At 39.3% G+C, this 22,588-nt stretch overlaps 1 protein-coding gene across 8 annotated transcripts in view; it reads right to left on the bottom strand.

Annotated features, from left to right (window-relative positions):
- ncam1a (neural cell adhesion molecule 1a) overlaps positions 1 to 22,588 on the bottom strand; it is a 374,147-nt gene that overhangs the window by 38,542 nt on the left and 313,017 nt on the right. For 5 of the 8 annotated variants that reach the window (XM_036142729.1, XM_036142725.1, XM_036142727.1 and 2 more), the window contains exons 8-12: positions 21,231 to 21,373; positions 14,648 to 14,677; positions 6,655 to 6,805; positions 3,898 to 4,082; positions 2,473 to 2,569 (exon numbers count right to left, since the gene is read on the bottom strand). In XM_036142729.1, the coding sequence (XP_035998622.1) occupies positions 2,473 to 2,569; positions 3,898 to 4,082; positions 6,655 to 6,805; positions 14,648 to 14,677; positions 21,231 to 21,373 (606 nt within the window). The remainder of the gene's footprint in view (positions 1 to 2,472; positions 2,570 to 3,897; positions 4,083 to 6,654; positions 6,806 to 14,647; positions 14,678 to 21,230; positions 21,374 to 22,588) is intronic. The other 3 variants (XM_021318530.2, XM_036142726.1, XM_036142731.1) reach the window with 1 other exon arrangement.

The raw sequence follows: 22,588 nt of genomic DNA, 5'->3' as shown, positions 1-22,588 counted from the left end.
CGTCAACAGCCGCACTAACTTTGTTTTAATTCTCTCCGGGGAATGTGCTCCTAATCGTCAGGTGGATGCTGGGTTCATATAATAACCCTCGTTTAACGCCATCGTTATGAAATGTAATACAGTGTCTTGAAACTTTTAATTAGCCATCTATGACTTTTTATTTCCCTCGGTCAGCCATAGGTTGGTGCACAGAGGCCATTTTTCTTCACAGCTGAGAAGGACAGGAGAAGATGCTGATCAGGTGAAGTACATGAATGTGTGTCGATCCTCATAAGTCAGGAAATGAACTACAAGAACATAACTGCGGGTTTAAATAAAGTATTATTTCAAACAGGAAAACAAAGCAACACCACAGTTTATCGCTTCGCCAGAAAACACAGGGAGCAGGATGGTAAGGAGGGGGAAATAATCTCCACATCTTGTCCTCACAAACGTTGCTTTAAGTTTGATTTAATCAAAAACAAACTCGTTTGAAGTGAACTGCGATTATAAGAATTCTGTTAAGTACAGAAAAAAATGTAGTCAACATCAAGAACTTATTTTGCTGTTTATAATAGCAAAATGTTATTTATATTTATTTTGTTAACATTTGTCAACATTTTATTCCAACTTGCTTTTGTTCTGTTTTTATTTTCCTATGTTTTAATCACGTAAAGCACTTTGTACTCTGTACTGAAATGGGCTGTACAGATAAATTTTCCTTACCATAAAGACATTAGGTGATGATCCTAGGAGTCAAAAGTTTTTTTTTCTTTCTTTTGCATATTTGTTTTATTGTTTTAGTGTTGTTTTTTTGTCTTTGTATCTGTACAGCACTTTGGTCAGCTGCCATGTTGTATTTAATTGCTTCAGAGATAAATGGTATGCTATGCTGTGGACCCTGGGAGCCTTATTTAAAGTCCTTGATGTCGTGAACTCTTTGGAATAACAGGGAATTAAAGAGAAATGCCAGATTACTGTAAATATGTCCTCATTTGAGCAGCTTAATGATCAGTAAAGCTTGAATTATCTCAGCAAAGGTTTATCAGACACACCCTTCATCCATCTGTCCACGGGCCTAAATCATTAAGATAACCTGAAGATGTTCAAGAACCACTATTATCACCCAGGGGCAACTGGCTGACCTCGACCAACAGTAACAAAGACAAAGACAAAATAAATACGCACCAAAAACACACTATATTATTTAAAAATGGAATTGCTTCATGAATTCTGGCAGCAGATATCTTCATCTGGAAGAATCTGTCCTGTTGGGAAGAGGGGCGTGCTCAAAGTTTTAACAGCAGGGCTGCCAACAATAAAACATTAAGCTACTGCAATAAAAGAAGAAAGAATTATAGAGTCTCCTAATGTAGTCTAGGCCTCCTCCACAGTGGAGAAATTATTTGCTTTTACTTTTAAAAAAAATCTAACTAGCTGATAAACACAGGTTTATGCAGGAAGGCCTGTTTTCACCCAGCGGTGCTTTTTCTTTCTACTTTATTATTCCTGCAGCTTGTTACCATCTGCCCTCTTAGAACATGGGACACATTCAGTGCAACAATCGCTGCAACCTCTAGGGGTCGCTAGAGAGGCTTCAGGGTTTTAATCCTGTTTGAGCTCAGTGTGCCCCCCCCATTCTAAAGTGTACGGAGGGGAGAATTTTCTAAAACCCAGTATGCATTTTTTTTTTTATTTTCAAAGCCTTCTACTTCAGTGTGCTTGTTACGTTTTGCGTGTATCTTATAATTTTGACACATTGACAGGAAGAAAGGACAACTGTTGGAGGCCACTTCAGTGCTGCTGATGAAGTTTCACAGTAAAGCAGGGAAATTACCTCAAAGAGCCCCCAGGACATAACACAATGGCACCGAGGGTGTCACCACAATTAATTCGGCCACACACCATTTAGAGATCCTGAGCGACCCGTCGTTTGCCAGGGGTCCAAAGCAATTTGCATGCAGAATGAAGCTAGGACCAAATTCACACCCCAGTAAAGAACCAGAGGACCTTAAAAGGCAGAGCCCGGTGGGATTTGAGTGTTTTTCTCACTGTCCCCCGGTCGGCCTGAGCTGCCCAACATCACAGGGTTTTCTGAAACTTTATTTTCTGTAGCAAACACAACTGGTCCTTTCATTGGCAGCGAGGCAGAGCACAGCTTATATCTCAGCTACAACCCTTTTAATCCTCTCACGGGAATTAGCTCCCGTTGATTCCTGAGAAGTGATCATTTATAATAAATGTAATACAGCCAGAAAACGGTGAAGATAGACTAAAATGTTTCTTATTATAGGATTTTATTGGCTGATGCCCAACTGATTTATGTTGTTGCCCCTTGCAGCACATTCAGACTTCCCTTCTTTGGTGAGACGGCTTTAGATTTAAACGTTCTGGTTTTATCGCATTGATTTATTGTGAGTTTAGATTAAAACGTGAAGAAAGCGTTCTCTCAGCCACCCCACAACCCCCATTTCCTATTTTCTGTGAACCAACCTGCTTGGATTAGGAGGAACTCCTTGGATTCACTGCCTAGCCCGTTAGTCGCTGTGCAGTTGTAGCTCCCAAAGTCATTTTGGGACTCGGGTGTAATCTAAGGAATATAAAGACAGAAAGCTGAAAACACAAAGTGCACATGATGAAGGAAAAAAAAATAGTTATTACAGGTGCGCATTAAAAAGGTAGAATGTTATTGAACACGTAAATAATTTCAACCGTTCATACGCATGTAGATTTAAAACAAGGTGATACATTCAGAGGTGGGGAGTAACTAGTTACATTTACTCAGTTACATTTAATTGAGTAACATTTTGAACAAAATGTACTTTTAGGAGTAGTTTTACTGCACTGTACTTTTTACTTGAGTCATATTATTACTCAATTATCGCTGCTCTAACTAGAGTAAAGTTTCTGGCTCCTCTACCTGCTGTGAGTGACTTCATGAATAAAGAACAAACTAGTTTTAACCAAAAATGCATCAAAGAGACAAAAACCTGGAGTTTATGTTAAAGTGAGACTTCTTATTTGTACACAAGCTTTGTTATTTTAATGTTATTTATTTTTAATGTTCTATCTGCTGAGCTCATTGAGCCACATGGAGGTCAGATGAACGTTCAGTAAACAGTAGATATTGTTATTGAAAGTAGTTTGCACTGTTCTAACATACTATATATACATTAACTGATGTATCTGCCTGAATGTATTTTGCAATTATGATTTTCTTTGTTTATTATTTTAAATTTTTATCTTTAAAATACCAGAATTTGCACATGACCTTATATTTCTGTCTGTCCGATTACATAATTTGTAAATATTAAATCATCAACTGCTGTGATTAGTTCCTCAGTACTTGAGTAGTCTTCATACTGAATCCTTTTTTTACTCTTACCTAAGTAATTTCTTGGCTGACTACTTTTTACTCTTACTTGAGTAAAATCTCTGGCTACTCTACCACCTCTGAATACATTTATATATTAGTGCTGTTGGTAACTAATGAAAACACAAAAGTTTCTCTGGCAGTTTAAATATCAAAAGATAAATCTAAATAGTGTTTAATACAGAAATACTATGTTATGATCAGATAATAAATTACACAGTCATGGGGAAGATTGCTGACTTGACCATTTTCCATCAGAAACTCTGGTTTTTCACAGAGCATAATATTAGAAAGTTTAATGGATGGAAAACATGTAGCTGAAATAGGTGCACATGTACTTTTTTGTGTTACAGAAACGTTAATCTGTTTAAAAGTATGTTATCGTACTGTATAGTATTCCTTCCACTCAATCTTCCATTTTAAGCTTGAATACAGCACTGTGAACAGCTAGCTTAGTCTACTCTGTATAGAAAGTCCTTTTTTCTTCTCTTTCTGTCTCTGTAGACCAGGACAGGACAGAAACACGGACACGGTGGGTGCATCACCTCCAGATGGTTGACGGTCGGGGTATTGAAGATCTTTATGTTGGTGGAGTTGCTGCTTGGCAGCTCGATCCCATCTCTGAACCAAACCACTGAGGCTCTGGGGTTGGCAGCCACCTCACAAGATAGATTGGCCGGGTTTTCCTCCCATGTGTATTTTGCCACTAACCCCATGATCTTTGGCGCGTCTAAAGGGACAGAAAGGAAAGAGAGGACATATAAAACGTCTGCAAAACAAATAATGCGACAGGATTTGTTACTCAGCAGGGGATGATCCACATGCGTGAAACACCTTTTACCTTAATTTATGTTTTTGTGGTTTTCTCTAAACTTTTAATCCAAAGATCTCTTTTTATGGTGTCTATTACAGTCATTTTCCACATCAAAGCAACAACCCAAACATCACACTACAGTGATGTAGTCATCCAGTGCAGTAGCCTATTGAAAACCAGTGACCACAATATTAGCAACTATTACGTTCCAAGATGTTTCCCACAGTGTAAGAATAAATGGCTTTCAAGCAAAAGGGGCAAACGAAGAGCTAAAAAGCCTAGACTCATTTTAAATCTCACAAGTAACGTTAAGTTAAGTTTAGTCAGATTTAATATCAGACACTAAGTAAAATATCTGGTTCTCTTGTTCCTTACTCATCCAGCATCATATTTAATCCATTTTAGTCTAAAAATGGTGCTGACTTAATTCTGTTTAATTAAAAGTGACTTTCAAGACTTTTATAGTAAAGCAACTCGCGCAGCAAACAAAAGGAAAATATATTTGAACATTTTGCATCAGCAGCAAAGCTCAGCGCACCCATAGCAGGAAGAGGGAGCGTGCTGAGTGGCAGACAGGCCTGGATGACGTCTTCATTGTGTGTGAGTGGAGACAGAGGACACGGAGTGAGAGCCCAGCTCAAAACAAAGCACCTTTTCTTATCGATAATTGCTTGGCAACACTGATTCAGCCGCCTGATTATTCCCCTGATTACGCCGGCTAACTGCGAGCCCTCAAACATCTCCGTCTGCGGTGCATTTTGATCGTATCCCAGACTTTTAAAGCACAACAGGATCAAGGATCATTAGTCCAATTAGACAGTAATTGTCTATTTTTTCCACCCACTCCTTTCAGGAATAGATTTCAATATTAGATTTAAAACACCTTTTGTTGCTAACTCTCTCTTTGGCCGACCAGATTAAGACAGCAGGATGTTTGTATAACCCGGCCAACAAAGCCGACTCTGGTAATTCAATAATTCATTCTCCTCCACTTATCTGTGATCAAGTTACACCAGTAACAGGTGGGGAGTAAACTCAGACATCCAGTTTCCACCTGCAGCACTTTCAGGAGCATTCCAGGGTGTTTCAGAGGCAGAAAGGAAATAAAGTCCACCCAGCGGAAGTGCCCAGAAGAGATAAGGAAGCATCCTTATCGGATACCCAGACCTCCTCAGCTGACTCCCTTTGGTGAGGAGGAGCAGGGGCTCTACTCCAAGCAGCTCCTCACCCTTACAGAGCTTAGAGCAAAGCTACAAAAAAAGCTCATTCCAGCTTCTTGTATCCTGGATCTGGATCACCTACGGCTCTCACAGCGATGGTTTACATGTGTCACAAGAAATGGGACTTGTGCTAAAAACCAGCTGCTCAAAAAGGCTAAAAATGGCCGCGGATCCCAGAAGACAGGTTGGAAAGTGGGTCTTTGTTTCTATTGGTGACAAATCACAGTGGTCCCACTGACCCGGCCCAGCGGCTCAACCATTTATCTTGATGAAATGAGGCGGGCTGACGCTTGAATGTTCCCGTTTCATTTGTTTTGCTCTGCAACAGTATTTTCTTTCCGGTTTGACGTCCTTATTTGCATCTGGATGTTTTTATTTTATTTCAGATCTTCAGAAAAAAAACAACAACGATATTCTCTGTCTAAACACCGACATCAGAGACATTTGCACTGTAAAAACGGAACTAAAAATAAGTAACATTTTCTTAAAATGTGTGTCTTTTTCCTTGATTTGAGTAGGTAAATAAGATTATCTGCCAATAGAATAAGATTTTTGCACTTAAAATATGAACAATTTATCTCTATCATCTTATTTCAAGTGCAGTATATCTAATTATCTTATTTTAGGGGTCAAAATACTCATTCCATTGGCAGATAATCTTATTTACCTGCTCAAATCTAGGACAAAAACACTAATTTTAAGAACATTTGTTTTTGTAGTGTGCAGCATTAAAAGGTTTATACACATGATAGCGAGTGCTTACGTACACTGCAAAAACATAAATAAAAATAAGTTAATTTTTTTTTAAAACTAGTGTATTTGTCCTTGATTTCAGCAGATAAATAAGATTATCTGCCAATGGAAAGAGTAATTTTAACCCTAAAATAAGATAATTAGATATACTGCACTTGAAATAAGTTAATGAAGATGAGTTATTTCTATTTTAAGTGCAAAAACCTTATTCCACTGGCAGACTATCTTATTTACATACTCAAATAAAGTAGTAATACACTAATTTCAAGAAATTTTTTACTTATTTTAGTTCTGTTTTTGCAGTGTAAGTCATTGCATTGGGAGGAGAGCATACGATTAAATAATTAGCTCATTAAATTTAATATTACTGAGAAAAGCCAACTACGCTGAATTCATTCATGATTTATTTTTGAGAATTTTGGAAGGGGTGAGAGAAAATAAAATAAGTCCTAAATGCATTTTTATTGATAAATGACACGTGTTCTTATAAGATCCAGGTGCAGAGCATGACTTACAGCGCACTTCGAGGAACAGCTGCTGGTTGTCTTCACCGATGGAGTTGCTGGCAGTGCAGAGGTAACGACCAGCGTCGGTGAACTGGACGTTCTTCAGGGTGAGCGAGGAAACCCGGGCGTGGCTTCGTACCACGACGTTCCTGTCAAGACTCTACAAAGAAAGACACAGGGAAAATTATTCCTGCGTATAAGCAGGCCACCGCAGTAGAAGCACCAGATGGGGAGAAAAGGGAGGGTTTACTGGTTGGCTTAGTCGTGAAAAATCACAATGACACGCCGAGGAAATGTAAGTAACTGCAGTTACTGATATTAGTTGCATTATTTATGATGTTATTGTAACTTGAACGACGCCACGGTCACAGACTTCCTGCCAGCTCTTCCATCCCCCGTGGGTTAATCACATTAATGACCCGAGCGTTGCCAGGCGGAGTTAGAAAGATCGCACAATGTCGTTTATTGAATAAAGAAGAAACTAAAGCGGAAAACATTGTGAAAACCTGAGGAGGCTACACCCCAGACATCCTACATCTGCACTAAATGTGCAAAACGTGGCATTTGCAGTGGCTCTACTCTGTTTTTCTCACCACTGGGAAATTTGAGTTGAAATGTGCTTAAAGACTGCAGTGCAGACGAACAGATTGAATTAAAAATGAAGCAGCCATCCTAAGATCATAATCCATATGTGCAGTATGGATCTATCTGCATCAGCCAGGAAGTGAAAAAAAAAAGCCCAGACAATTAAACTCTTCAAGTTGATTAGCGTCCCTACTTACTGAGAGGCCTTTTTGCAGGTTTACAAGCTGTATACTTACAGCTGGAGCGGCATAAAAGCAGTGAGGAAAATTAGCCTATTAAATCCTGCTTTTATTTTCATTAGAGGATCCTGTTTATTGGCCTGGCTGCTTTTCCCGCTCTCCGCGGCTCCAGAGCTGCTGCACAGGTGTGCAGCTGACAAACAAGTTCACCCAAAGTGCTCCATCCACTTTTCTAACGCAGCTATGCACCTGGCCTGATCCTCCATCTCTGCTGTGCATCACAATGGCTTCCCTCTCCTCCTCGCCATCTGCAGTCAGCGGAAACACGGTGAGATTCATCGTTACGGACTTCCAGAAAGCCGTGAAATCCTGCCGCAAAACTTACAGCTGCCAGGAGTAATCAAAGATACAACAGGGCCATAGAAAATGAAAAAGCTCAAGCGGTTATAAATACGGTAACGGCTTTTCTTCCCACACACCGGCAGGGGACATCCATCTTTCTTCCAGCTTCCACAATATTCCATTAATAATTGAAGCACTCTGTGTGCTTCAACTCTGTGTCGTTACGTTTCATATTTATTTACCCATATTTTCCAGTGTTGCAATTACAGCATGACTGGTTATTTTTTTGTGGCAGAAATATCTTGCCTAAAAGATGCGAAGGAGTGTCCTGAAGCATTTGTAAAAAGGGCAGCATTACTCTTGTCTCACTGCGCCATGCAGGCCATTTGAATGCAAACAGAGAAAGGTTAATGGAGAATAATACTTTAATGAGAGCGCAGAAACACAAGTGAACAGGCAGACCTTTGAAAATAATTAATTCATAAGCTCCAACAAAAAGATATTAATCTATCAGCTTTGATTTCACAACAAATTGATTTCAGTGGCAGAGTTGAAACAGTCGAGACAGCAATGATTTTTCATGGTGCTTTGTTTGAGTGCCGACCAGTTTATTGCTTAAAGAGGCAGAATGGACAAAGTTAAACAGAGAAGTGAAAAAAAAAACTGCATGAACGAAATTCATCCTTTTCATTTTGTTTGTGACACTATTGGTCGATATTTGACAGGAAACGAGGTTGAAAGGCCGGGACTCAAACCCGGGTTGGCCGTGTGGAGGACGGAGACCCTCATACATGCGTTGGCTTCTTTATAATGTATTTATTCAGAAGCAAAATAGATCTTCAGCTGAAACACTGCAAAAAGGGAACTAAAAGTACATAAACCTTTGTAGAAATTAGTATATTTTTTACATGATTTGAGCAGCTTAATAAGACTATTTGGCAATGGAATGAGCATTTTACCCCTAAAATAAGATAATTACTGCACTTGAAATAAGAGGATGAACATGAATTGTTCTTATTTTAAGAGCAAAAATCTTATTCCATTGGCAAATAGTCTTAGTTACCTGTTCGAATCAAGGAAAAACATACTGATTTCAAGAAAATTTTACTTACTTTTAGTTCCTTTTTGCAGTGAACCAGGTAGATTTCATGCACTGTACAGAAATCTTTTTTTTTTACTAAGTTAGCTTTAGCTAATTATTTTCCTTCATTATTTGTGATTTTATCAGCGTACTCAAAATTAGTTTGTTACTTTTATTTTATTTCTTTTTAGGTTATGTTTGTCTACATTGCCTGAATATCTGGTCCCATTGTGTTTAAACTGCATAACTTCAGTTAAACCTTTAAGGTACATTTCAAGAAGCTTCTCACAGTAGCTTGCAGGAGCTTTGGTCCAGTCCTTCAGACTGAACTGCTATAAATGGGTCAGTTTAGCAGCTCCGCCCACAAACCTACGAAGGGACTAAGATCAGGACCTTGTGGCCACTCAGAGGCACTGACATGGTCCTTCGTAACTGATTTGGGGGTTTGTCCATTTAGAAGACCTGTTTGCATCCAGGCTTAAACTTTCTGACTCATGTCTGGAGATGTTGTCTGAATATTTCTGTATGGTTTGTCCTCATGACACCATTTACTGGCTTAACGGCTTCTTCCTCTCTGAGTGGCCTTTCAGTCCATGTTGGTACAGGGTTTGCTTCACTATGATTAACGAGCTCTCTTACAGGCTTCAGTCCGTGCATCTTCACATGGTCTTTAGATTTTGTTCTGGGGTTGATTTGCACCAAAATATCTCTAGAATATGGAACGCGTCTCCTACAGGAACGGTATTAAGGGGCGGACATGTCCAGTGCTGCTTTTAACTGCATATAACTGTTTGAACAGGTGAACGTGGCACTTTTATGCATTTAGAAATTGTACCCAAAGTTTAATCAAAGCCAGAATCTGGGCTAATTTATTTAACCTTTTTTTTTTAATGATGTTCCATCAGGAAGTAATATTTTTCAGGTTTTGAATTAATTTCCGTACATCAACCATTGTGCCTGCAATGAATGTAAATGTTGGGAATTATCTTCTAACTTTCAACCTTTAAAGCCATCCAGGCCAAGTTAATACTCAATAAATGTAACGAAATGACAAAAAATGTGACCTGGCTTGTTATACAAATGCAACTTTTGAGAAAATGTCTGTTTAGTTTGAGCACCAGTCTTCACAAACATGACCCAGACCGTCATATTTATCATGCCAGGCGCAGGTTTAGCCGTATTGTGAGTGAAATCCACACAGATCGTCCTCGCTACACAGGAAGCACAACGTCCCTTCATACATCCACAGCTTCAGTTTTTCACATAAACTTTAGGGATGTTCTCCTCTAAATGTTATTTAGTCAAAATCAGAGTAAAAACATAAATCTGAAGATGTATTTATTAATTTAAAACACAGATGTGTTGCCCTGTTTAGTGTCATGGATGTTTGAAATGAGTCAAACATGTTTTCCTAAACTGCAAAAACACCAAAACTGGGATTTTTAACATAGTTATTCATTCAAATGTTTTCACCAGGGAGAACACCAAAGTTTATAAAACCCTGAAAATGGACTTCTGATTCGTTTTTATGGCTGAAGTTAGTTCTAGAAACACGCGTTATGTAAACAGGATCCTGAAAGTAAAGAGCTTGTTGACAAGCCTGGTTTAATATAAAGTTTATGTTAGTAAATGAAGCGATATATTTCGATTCAGAGAAGATTCAGAGGCTTTAAAGGCACAGAGGGAGGATTCAGTGAGGTACTATGGGCCGTTGTTGAGTTTTATCAGGATTTTAAATCTGCTGAATCTATAAACAGAGTTATGGTTTCACAACCACAAATATTTTCACCGCTCCATTCCTGGATTCCTTGAGATATCTTTCAGTTTTATTTTTGCATAACTCTGGCTGTGTTCAGACAAACAGTGAAAAGTTCGTCCATGTCGGGCATATTTAGAGTAATTATCAGTTTTTATTCGTTCTCTCTTTTCTGTAATCTGTGTCCTCGTCATTGACTCCCATTCAAAATGCACCTTCCTGTTTCTGTTTCCTTTGTTTTCCACTAGATGAAGAAAGGTTTTATTGTATTGAGAAGAATATTTAAGGTGAAGGCTGAAGTTAAGACGTGCATTCATAAACAACAGGAGCATAATAGCAGGAGCTTATTAACTAACTAGATAATATCAGCTCGTTATAATGCTGTTAAGTCTGACAATAAGCAGCGTGGGATGTTTATTCCTCATTTTTCTGGGCTCTACACATTAAAATAATAAATAACCACCATCATTAGACCTGTAACAATCAATATGCTATATTCTTTTAGGAGCAGTACAAGTAATTGATGCTTTTCTGTTTAGAATAAAAACAGTTATACTTTTAAGCTTTAAATGTCGGTGTAAACACTTTAAAACTGTGGGATTTTGTTAACAGATCTTTTCATACAGTATGATTCTTCTACAGGTCCAAACCAGGAACTAACTTTGCCCATTTTAATCCAGGAATGTTGGAATGTAGTTCAGTTTTACCAGCATCTCTCTCCTCATTTCCTGTTTTGCCCTAAGAGGAAAAAAAAGTGAAATTCAGCTTACTGACAAAATGTGATTGCTTAACTTTGGGACGGTTTAGTGGAATCCGTTTGAAAGAAAACCCCAGGAATCTTATGTTATGCTGCCATGATGTGCATCTTTACCGCTGCATTTGGTCCAGTAAAAATCCTGATAAATATATCACGGTTTGGTGACCTTTTCTAATTTTGATGAAGGACCACTTGAACACTCCATTCTGCACGTAAAACCCCGTATCATCTAACAAGCAGATTATTATCGATCAGTCCGTGCTCCCGTTTAAAGGTCAAGTTTCTTTGCCTCCTAAAGTGCTCTTATGAATAAAACGAAAACATGGAGGAATGGCGCGGCAGTGATGCAGCGTATGAATACTTTAAATAGAAGGTTAAACCTGGTGTGCCAGAATTTATTCCACAACATTGAAAGGATCTGAGTTTGTGGAAAACAGCATTAGGGCTTCTTCAGATTCCTTTACTTTTACTGATTTACATCAGAGGATCAAACAGATGTAACTAAAATGTATAATCAGGATTGAACCCAATGCTACGAGGGCTTGCAGATGTATTTTTCATAGTTTCTCATGTTACAAACGATAACGATAAACTATATAAACTATAAATTATACATGGATATTTTTACATTTTTTTTCTTTTTTTTTTACAAACAAAACCCTGAAATTTGTAAAATGCAGTTGTACTCCACTTCCTTCACTCCGATACTCGAAAAAAGTGCAACTAACGGCCTTCAGGAGTCTTTGAATAAGGGAACAGAGCCTAGCTGTGAGTAATTTAATGTCAGTATAAAAATGCAGCATGACATGACTGAAACATCATTAGTTCAACTGTTTTTAATATTTGCTTTTAGTCACTATTTTCACGTTTTATTTTGTTTCTACATTGTATTCCAACTTGCTTTTATTCTGTTTTATTTTCCTATGTTTTAATCATGTAAAGCACTTTTCGTTGTCTTTGTACTGAAATGTGCAAATAAATTTGCTGTCTCTGGAGGAGCTGCAGAGATCCACAGCTCGGGTCGGAGAATCTGTCGACGGGAAAGCGAGTGTTCACCAACCACACAAAAATGGCCTTTAAGGAAGAGTGGCAGGAAGAATGCACACAGCTAGTGCTTCTAAATCGCAAAGAGTTGCTGTTCCTCTTGCACAGAACGCTGTTTATGCAAAGTATTGAACCAAGATGCTGAGAACAAAAAAGTCCTGCAACGCTTTCAAGGTTTTTATCTGTAAAGCAGTTTGAAAAGTATGCATCATTTTACTCCCACCTCATCATTACGCACTGCTTTGTGTCATGTTACGAGCCAGAAGGAGAATAAGGAAAACTTCATCAGCCTGCTGTATGTGATAGCCACACCTCTAATCAAGGCCACCTCCACCTTTCCAAGGTTGTGGGTTCGCTGCTTCTTGGTGTTTGAGCACCAGACATCAGGCGTTAACACCCATCTCCAGCTTACCAAATTCTGAACCACCAAAGTGTCGCTCAAAGTCAAGAAAGACCAGCAGCAACACCAAAAATAAAAACCTTTTTCGCTGTTAAAATATAATATCTCTATCTAAACAACTTCTTCTGTTCATGTTTCACAGGGACTGCAAGGTTACGCTAAGAGGGAAATAAATCCACAAAATAAATTAAAACCATATAACGTCCGTTTGGCCTGCAGATCCACACACCTGCTTCAGACAAATAGCCACCAAGGTGACTCAGTAATGGTTTAGACAGAAATCTGATTTTCAGTCATTTAGGCATCGTTTATGAGATGATTCACGCCCAGAGGGTTCAAAACAAGATTAAAACCGGTCAGAGGCTAATTGTGCTGTTTGTTTTTTCTATGGATACATGTTAGGGTTCTGGATGTGGTGAAATATGTAGGTTTTAGTAACACAGATGCACATAACAGGATAAAATATATAATTGGATAAGCTTTTTTTCCCAGTAATTCAGCTCAAAAAATGAAATTAATTTTTATAGAGTTGTTGTAAACTTTTTCCTTACTTGCTGCTGATACGCCTGAATTTGCCCACAACGAGACAATAGAAGATTTTTCTATTCTATTCTATTTCACATAGGAGTTCCATTTGTTGAACTGAATTACTGCGATAAATTCACTTTTCGATGCCAATTTACTGAGATGCACCTGCATCGTTGTGTCACATGAGAGTCAGAGCGAGGTTGTTAGTGGAGGTCAATTTGATCCAGTGCAAAAAGAGAACTAAAAGTGAGAAACATTTTCTTGAAATGAGTGTATTTTCCTTGATTTGAGCAGCCAAATAAGACTATTTACCAAAGGAATGAGTATTTTTACCCCTAAGAGAATTAAACTTGCACTTAAAATAAGATGATGGGGATGAATTGTTCTTATTTCAAGTGCAAAAATCTTATTCCATTGGCAAAAATCTTATTTACCTGCTCAAATCAAGGACAAATATATTAATTTCAACAACATTTTACTTACTTTTATTCCCTTTTTACAGTTTTGTCTGGTTTGCTGAGGGCCGATAGGGCTGCATGTCTTTCCACCAAAGCTTCAACCGCTCCGAGATTTTTAACTCTCTGTACAATTAATCCTTTGGATCCGACTCGATCCTGATTAATCCAATTTTAATGCTTTGCCTTTAGAGGAGATGATCACAAATTGTGTTACAGAAACAAACTAATCCCCCGAACACAGGAGAAGCAAAGCTAAAAATATAAATATATACTCCTCTCTGGGGGAAGGTGAGGCATTTATGTCCTCTGGATGAACGGACCCAGAGAGATGACAGCAGTGAGGCCCCAGGTGACTGAAAGAGTCATCCAGGTGTGTAGTTAAGGCCAAACATGGCGGCTCGTGGCCCCCGACAGGAGGACGCTCCATTTTAGACCCACGGCTGCGGTTCGGCACCACGCTGCCGCCTCTCTGATCCAGTTACAGCAGCGAGCCGGAGTCTGTGTATTCACGGCTTTAAAGGCCGACAACTAGCCAGACCCCGGAGCAGGAAATAACAGCTCGGCCACAAGAACATAGCTAAAATTACTTTCAGGTCGCGGCTCCATCGCCAGATCAGATTTGTCGACAAAAACAAGCAGTGACAGGTAAATGGGGGTAAATCTAAGTGTGTACTGGAACTAATTGGATTAAATGAACTGCGCTATGTGTCTAATGGCCTACACGTTAAGCGCACAGCTAGAATCTAAAGCATATTAAACGCAGGCTAGATTACAACACCTCTGCTCTGCAATGGAAATGGAAAATGGGGGAGTCTAGGGTGTAAGTTCGGGGTATTATTAGTTGACTTGGGCTACGCTATTTTTAGCAATACCTCGTATTTGTCTGGTCGCGTCCAAGATGCCTGGAAAGAACAAAGACAGAGGAAGCAAAGGCAGACACAGTGGGAAGAATAAGCTTTTAGACAGGATCCAAGGAGTGAGGGCAGACGCTTCTAACTTTGAACGCTTTAGCCCAAAAAACTCATGCAAGATTTACCAAAATGCATGTTTGCACCTGTGCAAATGTCCTGACTGTAACGCAGACAGGCACTTTTCAAAGATCTCTCCATGTTTTCCGAGGCTCCTCGGAGTTTTGCATGAAACGTTTTCACTTATTTTCAGTCCTATTCCCATAGCTGAGCGTTTACAGAGAAACAGAGCAACCACAGTGAGTTATTATTGAATAAATGGCTTTCATGCAGATCTAGTGGGCCTAAAATGTCCCTCTACGGTGTCGTTGTCTAACACAACCTTCCCTCACTGCCAAGATAAACTCCTCCAACCTGGCTTGTCACAGTTCCAGTTGTTTTATACTTTGTAATTATTGCTCTGACTGCAGGTATGGGCACATTTAGGCCACTGGTATTTTCTCCTGGTAACTTCCTTATTCATTAACACTTTAGTGCTCCATGCCAGCCAGAGTTGATTATGGCTAAAGTTTGTACTTACTGTTGCACAAACTCACTGCAGTCTGGCGTCTGTCTGCAACAGGTGAGGGAGCTACCTGCACCAAACCCCAGTTTCAAAAAAATAAATTATCTGAACTATCCCTTTAGGCAACTAATGTAAAACTTTAACGATATTTAACAACCAAAAAGCAATTCTGGAGTCACCATATTCTGCTGTTATTTCACAGATGAAGACTCTGCAGGAAAACATTGGCTAAAACATTCAGTTTTTTTATGAATAACATTTTAACCAAACATGAAAACTGACCTTTTATTCAAAATCAAGAAATTGGGTGAAACGTCTTTCGATTAACGCTGAAAATGAGTGATTTACCTTAATGTTGGAGGAGACCAAACAACTTACCTGCCGAGCTGTAATTACTACCAGGAGGCTTAATCCTGTCGTGAGTAAATCACATGACTCTAAACTCATTAGATGGTGATCAGATCTACTCGCTATGCCAAAGATAAAGATTTAAAATGTCTCCTTATCGGGACTTTAAGGCAGTGGAGCTGCAAACAGAGGCCAGCCCTGCTGCTGCATGGGCCCCTCTCAGCCGGTTATTAATTAATCTCCTGGAAAAAGGAAATGTGATGCTGCGGAAAACAATTCAAAGTAAACACAGGGCGTGTTTTCTTTCTAATCACCTTTAGCTGCAGCACTCTGTGCTCCCAAGAGTGGCCCGCAGAAAATAACAACCTGTTGCTGAAAATCCTAAATCGCACAATTGTGCGGTGACGTCGAAACGCACAAAGGCTAAAGCAAAAATACGAGAATCGCTTAAAATTAAGTAGAGGCTGTTCTGTTAAATTACCACAGCGCCGTCGGACATCATTATAAATAAAACTGTCCTCCTTAAGTCTGATGGATGTGAGAACAGACGACAAAGTGTCACAAACAGAAGCCCAATAATGCATCACAATCCAGTGGAAATTAGAGAACCATCAGCGGATGATTAGAGGAATGTGCCAACATGAAATCGAAACATTTGTGACAGTGATAAATAGGAAGGAAGGGGGGTGGTGACAGGCTGTGAATGGGGGACGTTTGTTGACAACTGTGAGCAGCGATGGGCACGGAGAGGACCGCCGTGCAGGTGGAAGATAAGATTCAGAAACTTGCGACGCAGCCGCGACACTTTCCACTCTCTGGCAGTGATGAATTGCACGGTAATAAGAGAAAACTGGGGATGTTCACGCAGGTCGCAGCCACTAATCAGCTTTGAAGGTGTAATATAGCGACGCCGGCAGTCAGGGATTCATGTCTGAAGCAAAGCCTCTGATTACTGGATCTGTTTGTGTCCTCCAACACGTTCATGAAGAATTATAAAACACATCAACAGCATCGTAACAAAACCATTAGAGCACGCAGGTTATTTCACACCAGTGGATTCTGGTCGACCTGGAATCCACCCTCTGCTGCGTCCACACGGAGCCCAGCGTTTTAATTCAATTCAATTCAATTCAATTTTATTTATATAGCGCCAAATCATGAAACATGTCATCTCAAGGCATTTTACAAAGTCAAGTTCAATCATATTATACAGATTGGGTCAGATTATACAGATTGGTCAAAAATGTCCTATATAAGGAAACCAGTTGATTGCATCAAAGTCCTGACAAGCAGCATTCACTCCTGGAGAACCGTAGAGCCACAGGGAGAGTCGTCTGCATTGTACATGGCTTTGCTGCAATCCCTCATACTGAGCAAGCATGAAGCGACAGTGGGAAGTTTTATTAGGTTTGCTTTAAGTCCTCAGCTGTGTAGCACATGAAATAAAGCTAATCGTGCAGACCTGTAGCTAACAGAGTCTGAGACCCGCCTGGTTAACGCTTTTTAATGCATCTGAAAAAAGGTGCCGGTGTTACCGCATCCCAAAGCTGCGCTGGGATAAATAAACGACTCGTAGTGCCGAAACAAAAGCACCAAAAGTCTCAACCGAGACGGACGCTCAGCGGCTCATTTCTCAGGTCTGGATTTAACGTTGCATGTGCTAAATGTGGCAGCTTTGGGCCCTCATCCATCACGGCCGAGCAGATGACAAAGCACGAGCAGCAAAGTAGGCCACTACGGCCTGAATATCTCCACATCCTCTGGGACGCAGCAGGACAGGTGTTCAGAGCCCCGACTGCCGCTCCAAGAATAACGCCTCGGTCATGTGGAGCAGATTTCACGATTGCATCTGATGACGCAGGACGAAAATACGTCTACCTCACAGGGAATTAAGGTTTTTTTTACCAAATTGTCTTATTTTCTTGTTGCCCTGTAGCAGATACATTTACTTCTGCCTACTTTCTCCTTTTCAAACAAATTAAGTGAAAAAGCCTCATGGTGCATGGTTGCTAACGTTGATATGTTCGAACCAAAAGAAAGAAAATAAAAATTATAATCAGAGGCCAGCTGTCAGTAGACAGGCGTCTGAACTGTTCAACACATTCAGCTTTTATACGTGCAGAATTACAACACCAGTGCTTATTTCCCTTTTGTTCTATAAAAGCAGGAACAGTCACCAATTTTTCTTTTTAAATGCACAAACTTGCCAGAGGTAGCAGGGTTATTCTATGTATTGCTTTTGACTACAGTGGTGGCAGAAAAGTTACCTCTCCAGAGGAACTTCCCCATCTGCTGCTCACATGTAGTCAGAACAGATTGTTGGGATGGATTCTTTTCAAACCTTTCCAACTTTACGGAGCAACAACACTTGGATGAGATTCTGAGGTTAGAGCGCCGTGACCGGCGTACCCGACTAGAGGCGGAGGAATGGCGCACGGTTCTCAGCTTTTACAATCTGGATTTTTATTTTTTTTTAGGAGATAGTTTAGTCGAGAAGTTTTGAGCTGTGAGACTCTTACCTGCAGTGAGGAAATCTCTGACTGACTTCAGTTTGGATGGTCAGGAATTAGTTTTAACAGAGGAGCTGAGCAAACTGTCATTATTAAATTAATAATTAGAATTAGAACATTGCTTAAACTTTAACAAAACGTGCCAAAGAAGCCGGCAGGAGAGACGTCTCTCAGGAAGAAGTCGTTAGTTGAACAATTTCTGAAATTTACTTTGTTTATTCTTTGTTTTTCCTTTACATAGAAAGTACTCCAGGCTCAATTGTTTTATGTTTAGTTGTGTGTTTTTCCTGGATTTAGCCTATAACTGTTGCTCCTTTGACCTATGCGTTTTCCTTTGTATTTGTTTTCTGTAGAAAGTAGTCATGGCTCAGTGCTACAGTGGTTAGCTGTGTTGTTTCCAGTGGTGGAGTCACTGCTGCCTTTAGGTTTGTGTTTTATGTGATTTTCTTTCCCAGAGAAAGTACTCCTGGCCTTGTACTTCTGTGGGTAGAACCATTTACAGATCTAGTGCTGCTTTTAATTGTGTTTTCTGTCTTTCTGTTGCTTTTCTATAGAAGGTAATCTTCGCCCAGTGTTTCAGTGTCTTTTTCCTGGACAGAACTGTGAACTTTCTGTGGTCTACTTTTCTTTTTTATAGAAAGTATTCCCTGTCAGGTCCGTGTCTTTTTTTGTGTTTTATTGTATAAAATCACAGAATTTTACTGAATTGTTTCATAATTAGGTTTGAATTGGACTTTGCATCTGATCTTAATTGAATTTGAAATTAGTTGGATTCTTCATATTTTTTTAAACTGTGTGCACATACCAGCATGTATTTTTTCTGGAGCTGTTTTAGGACGGCAGAAACCTGCTTTTGGTTCCACCCTGTCCACAGCTGGAGCCTGCAGGAAAATACGGATTTATCCAAACTCATTGAGAGCGTAATCTACATCAGATAAGATGCTGACTGCTCATATACTCCCCACAGAAGCACACTTCAAAAAGCCCAGACATTCCTTCAAGGCTTTCATGTGGCACTTTTTAACAGTACTCCTGAATTTTTGATGAAAATGCACGTTTAAAAATATCAATAACAGAAACCCACGGCCGTAATCTAGTTTCCCCACTTAGTTTATGTTCATCTACAAAAAAAGAGCCCACTCACGTCTAAAGTGAGTCATTATAGCACTTAACAGACGAGCACAAGCAGGCAAAAATAACATGATTAAAGGCAATAATTAGGTGTAATGTCAAATAAATTAATTTCCCCCCTCTTTTTTTTAGCTCATCCACACTTAATTTCGGTGTTGGCTCTTCACAAAAGCACCGTCTATATAAGCTAATAACTGCTACAGAGCAGGGATGCATTGAGTGTTAACACTGGCAAGTATCATCGCACAGAACCGCCTGGAAATTGGTTTTATGGCAAACTGCACACACTCGCCTCTGGCATTCACTATGAAGCCTATTAAAAATTAAAACCATTCCAGAGAAGACTGTGACGACTTTAGAGAGCTGTTAGACTCCGGAGTTTACAATGAGCAAATTCAGCTGATGAAATGATTGCAGGTTGGTGTATGAAATGAAGCGAGACAATTTCAGATGATTGTCCTGCTCGCTGGGAAATGGTGGAAATGCAGTTTACGAAAGTCATTTTCAAGACATAATAAAGACTGAAAGGCAAGTGGTGACTAAATGATTCTGATGACTTTTGCTGAAACTGAGACATACCCTTTTTTTTTTTAGGTGAACTCAACGGATGTTTCTGACGTGAGAATGAAGCGATTGTGCCTCAGAACAGGTTTTTCACAGCAAATAGCTAAATTCTAGTGGATTCAAGCTGTGATAAATGACACGTTGCTTTTCACTTCGTCTTTAAAGTGGCTATAAGCTGGAAATGAGGCGCCCACCCATCCCTGCTATCAGGCTATTGTTTTCCACATAAATTGGAGCAAAATTAATAATCAATAACAAATACGTACAATTCAACTGATAAACTAAATATTTATAGAAAAAATGAAAAATAAAATTACCTTTCAAGAACCTACTGTAGCTAAAAGAGTGTGCACTTCGTAAAACTAATACTTTGTTTTAACCATTTTTTATTTCAATTGAGGCATTTAGTTGTTTTTGGTTAATCAGCTGTTTGCTTTTTCAGGCTCCCACGTCGTATCGTGGTCATTTCTGACCATTCTACCAGCAAACGTTATCTAATTTATCTGATTCTATCACATTGTGAGGATATATTCTGTCCACGGCCCCATTTTAGGCCAGCTCACAGGTTTTCTGTGGAATAAAGCTCTAAACTCTGGTCAACACGTTCCTAAACTTTGGATTTCTTCTGGAGAAGCTGTTTTTTGTTGACTTGGATTTATGCCTTTATGGACTGATTGTGATGCTAAAAGATAAAAAGTCCTCTCTTCATCCCTCATTTGTCTAGCAGACAAAGTCAACACTGACTTCATCCACCTGGACGAAAGGTCTCGTTCCATCAGAGCAAAATGCACGATGCTGCCACCACCATGCTTTGCTGTTACCTCAATGAGTTTTTGGGCCAAAATAAACTTTTGTTAAAGCGACCAAAGCTTTAAGTTGGGCTTCATCAGACAACAAGACGTTCTCCAACAAGGTTCTCAGAGACTTTACCCAGAACTTTCTCCATTGTGTATTTACGATGTAAATTTTTTTGTAGTCTTCTCCTGACTGAGACCTTTGTGGCCTCTCTGCAAACTGTAGCTTTAGCTAAAATGATCCCCATCAGGAAAATCCAGTGAGGGCAGCTGAGCTTTATTTGAATGCTGGAATTAAAGTATTAGTTTAAGGTTGTGCACATTAATGCAAACACTTTTCTACAGCTTTTTTATTTAGAATATTCCCCCCTCTAACATATTTGTTGTTGTTCAGCCAAAAGCTACAGGATATCAGGTGGGAAAAGGTTGATGAAGGCTTTAGAAATGGTCGGATGTCTTTTTTAACGAGGCTGTGGAACAGGTTTTTATCCACTAATTGAATGAAGGCTAATACAAAAGAAACAATCAAATGTTTTAGGGTCTTTTTAATACAACTGCTGATGCTCTGAGCTCTGCATATTGTGACAAAATGTACGAGATTTAACAACTCAAAGGTAGAAAATAACAAGCTGTACCTGCTCTCCTTCGGTGAAAACTCTGTTTCCAAATTTCCAGGAGATGGTGGGTGTGGGGTCACCGGAGGCCTCGCAGGTCAGGGTAACCTCCTCATCAAACTCTGAGGCAGTCTGGTTGTTGAAGTAGGTAATGTTGGGCAGCACTGGGAACAGAACACCATGTATTAATGCTCCTCCAGACACGGATCAGGACACAGCGGGGGGGTTTGTTTGTTTCAGCCTACTGCTCAGATTTTATGCCGGGGATACGCGCTCCCTTCACTCTGTTTCATCACCTCGCCAAACTACACTCGCCTGTTTTTTCAAGGAACACTCAGAACAAGTCTAAGACGCAAAAGTAATTTAGTTTTCAATCAGCTGATTCTAAAAAGCATCAAATATGACCATTTCATCAAAGCTGCAGCCAACGCCTTTAGTTTGCATCCACAGACTAAAGGTCTGTGGATCTGGATGCATTAATATCAGAAGCCAGCCAGAGAGGACATGGAACAGATTTTTCTCCTCATTACCAAACGTTTTATAAAGTTTAGGTTCTTAAAATGACAGACCAAGGCATTAATTTGCCAGTTTTAATTCTATAAAAGGAGTATAATGTAAGATCCTTTCTATCTCCTTCTCTAAAAACTACTGACTATTCAATTTAATGCAATGAGCTCCAAATCTCTACAGCTGAAAGCCCTCCTAGCCATCACCCTAATCTTCATCTCCCTAGCTGGGGTTGTACTGGACCAATCCAAAACAGTATTATTGCTTCCAATCAGAAACAAAATGGATGAAATTAAAAGATTACTCCAGATTAAATCTGACAGGTTGTTCCTAATCCTGGGCTGAACTGTACATCATGTAAATGGAGTGTTTTCTGTTCTCGGGTGGAAGTCTGGTAATGTACACTGATTTAATTCATTTATTTTCATTTGCACGCCACATTAATATATTGTTAAACCACGGAGGGTAACTGAAGGACAAATCAGGTTAGCTGTTAAACATGTTTGAAATTTTATTCTGGTCAGCGTGGTGTCAGCTCTCATTAATTATCTTAAACGTTACAAATGTTTGGAAAGAAGATTATAGAACTGCATTATAAATATGTACATCACTTATGTAAAAATCACAGATTCTATGAAATAAACTGTATATTTTATAATAAAAATGTAATTAATCCAAAGGAAAAAATTGTTTTAAAGACCCATTTTTAATATATGAACACAGTTTTTTATAGTCTTTTATATGTGTTTCTCTGCGAGAAAGACTGAAAATTTCATCTTTTAAACATCTAAAACAGTTTCTTGTCGTATTGCTCCTCCTTTCAGGGGTGACTACAGCTGGACTCCTCCACCCTTACATATAAACCTTCATAT

The sequence above is a fragment of the Fundulus heteroclitus genome, chromosome 11, assembly GCF_011125445.2.
Source record: "Fundulus heteroclitus isolate FHET01 chromosome 11, MU-UCD_Fhet_4.1, whole genome shotgun sequence".
In the NCBI taxonomy this organism is placed as follows: domain Eukaryota; kingdom Metazoa; phylum Chordata; class Actinopteri; order Cyprinodontiformes; family Fundulidae; genus Fundulus; species Fundulus heteroclitus.
This window is presented reverse-complemented; position numbering and strand designations above follow the sequence as displayed.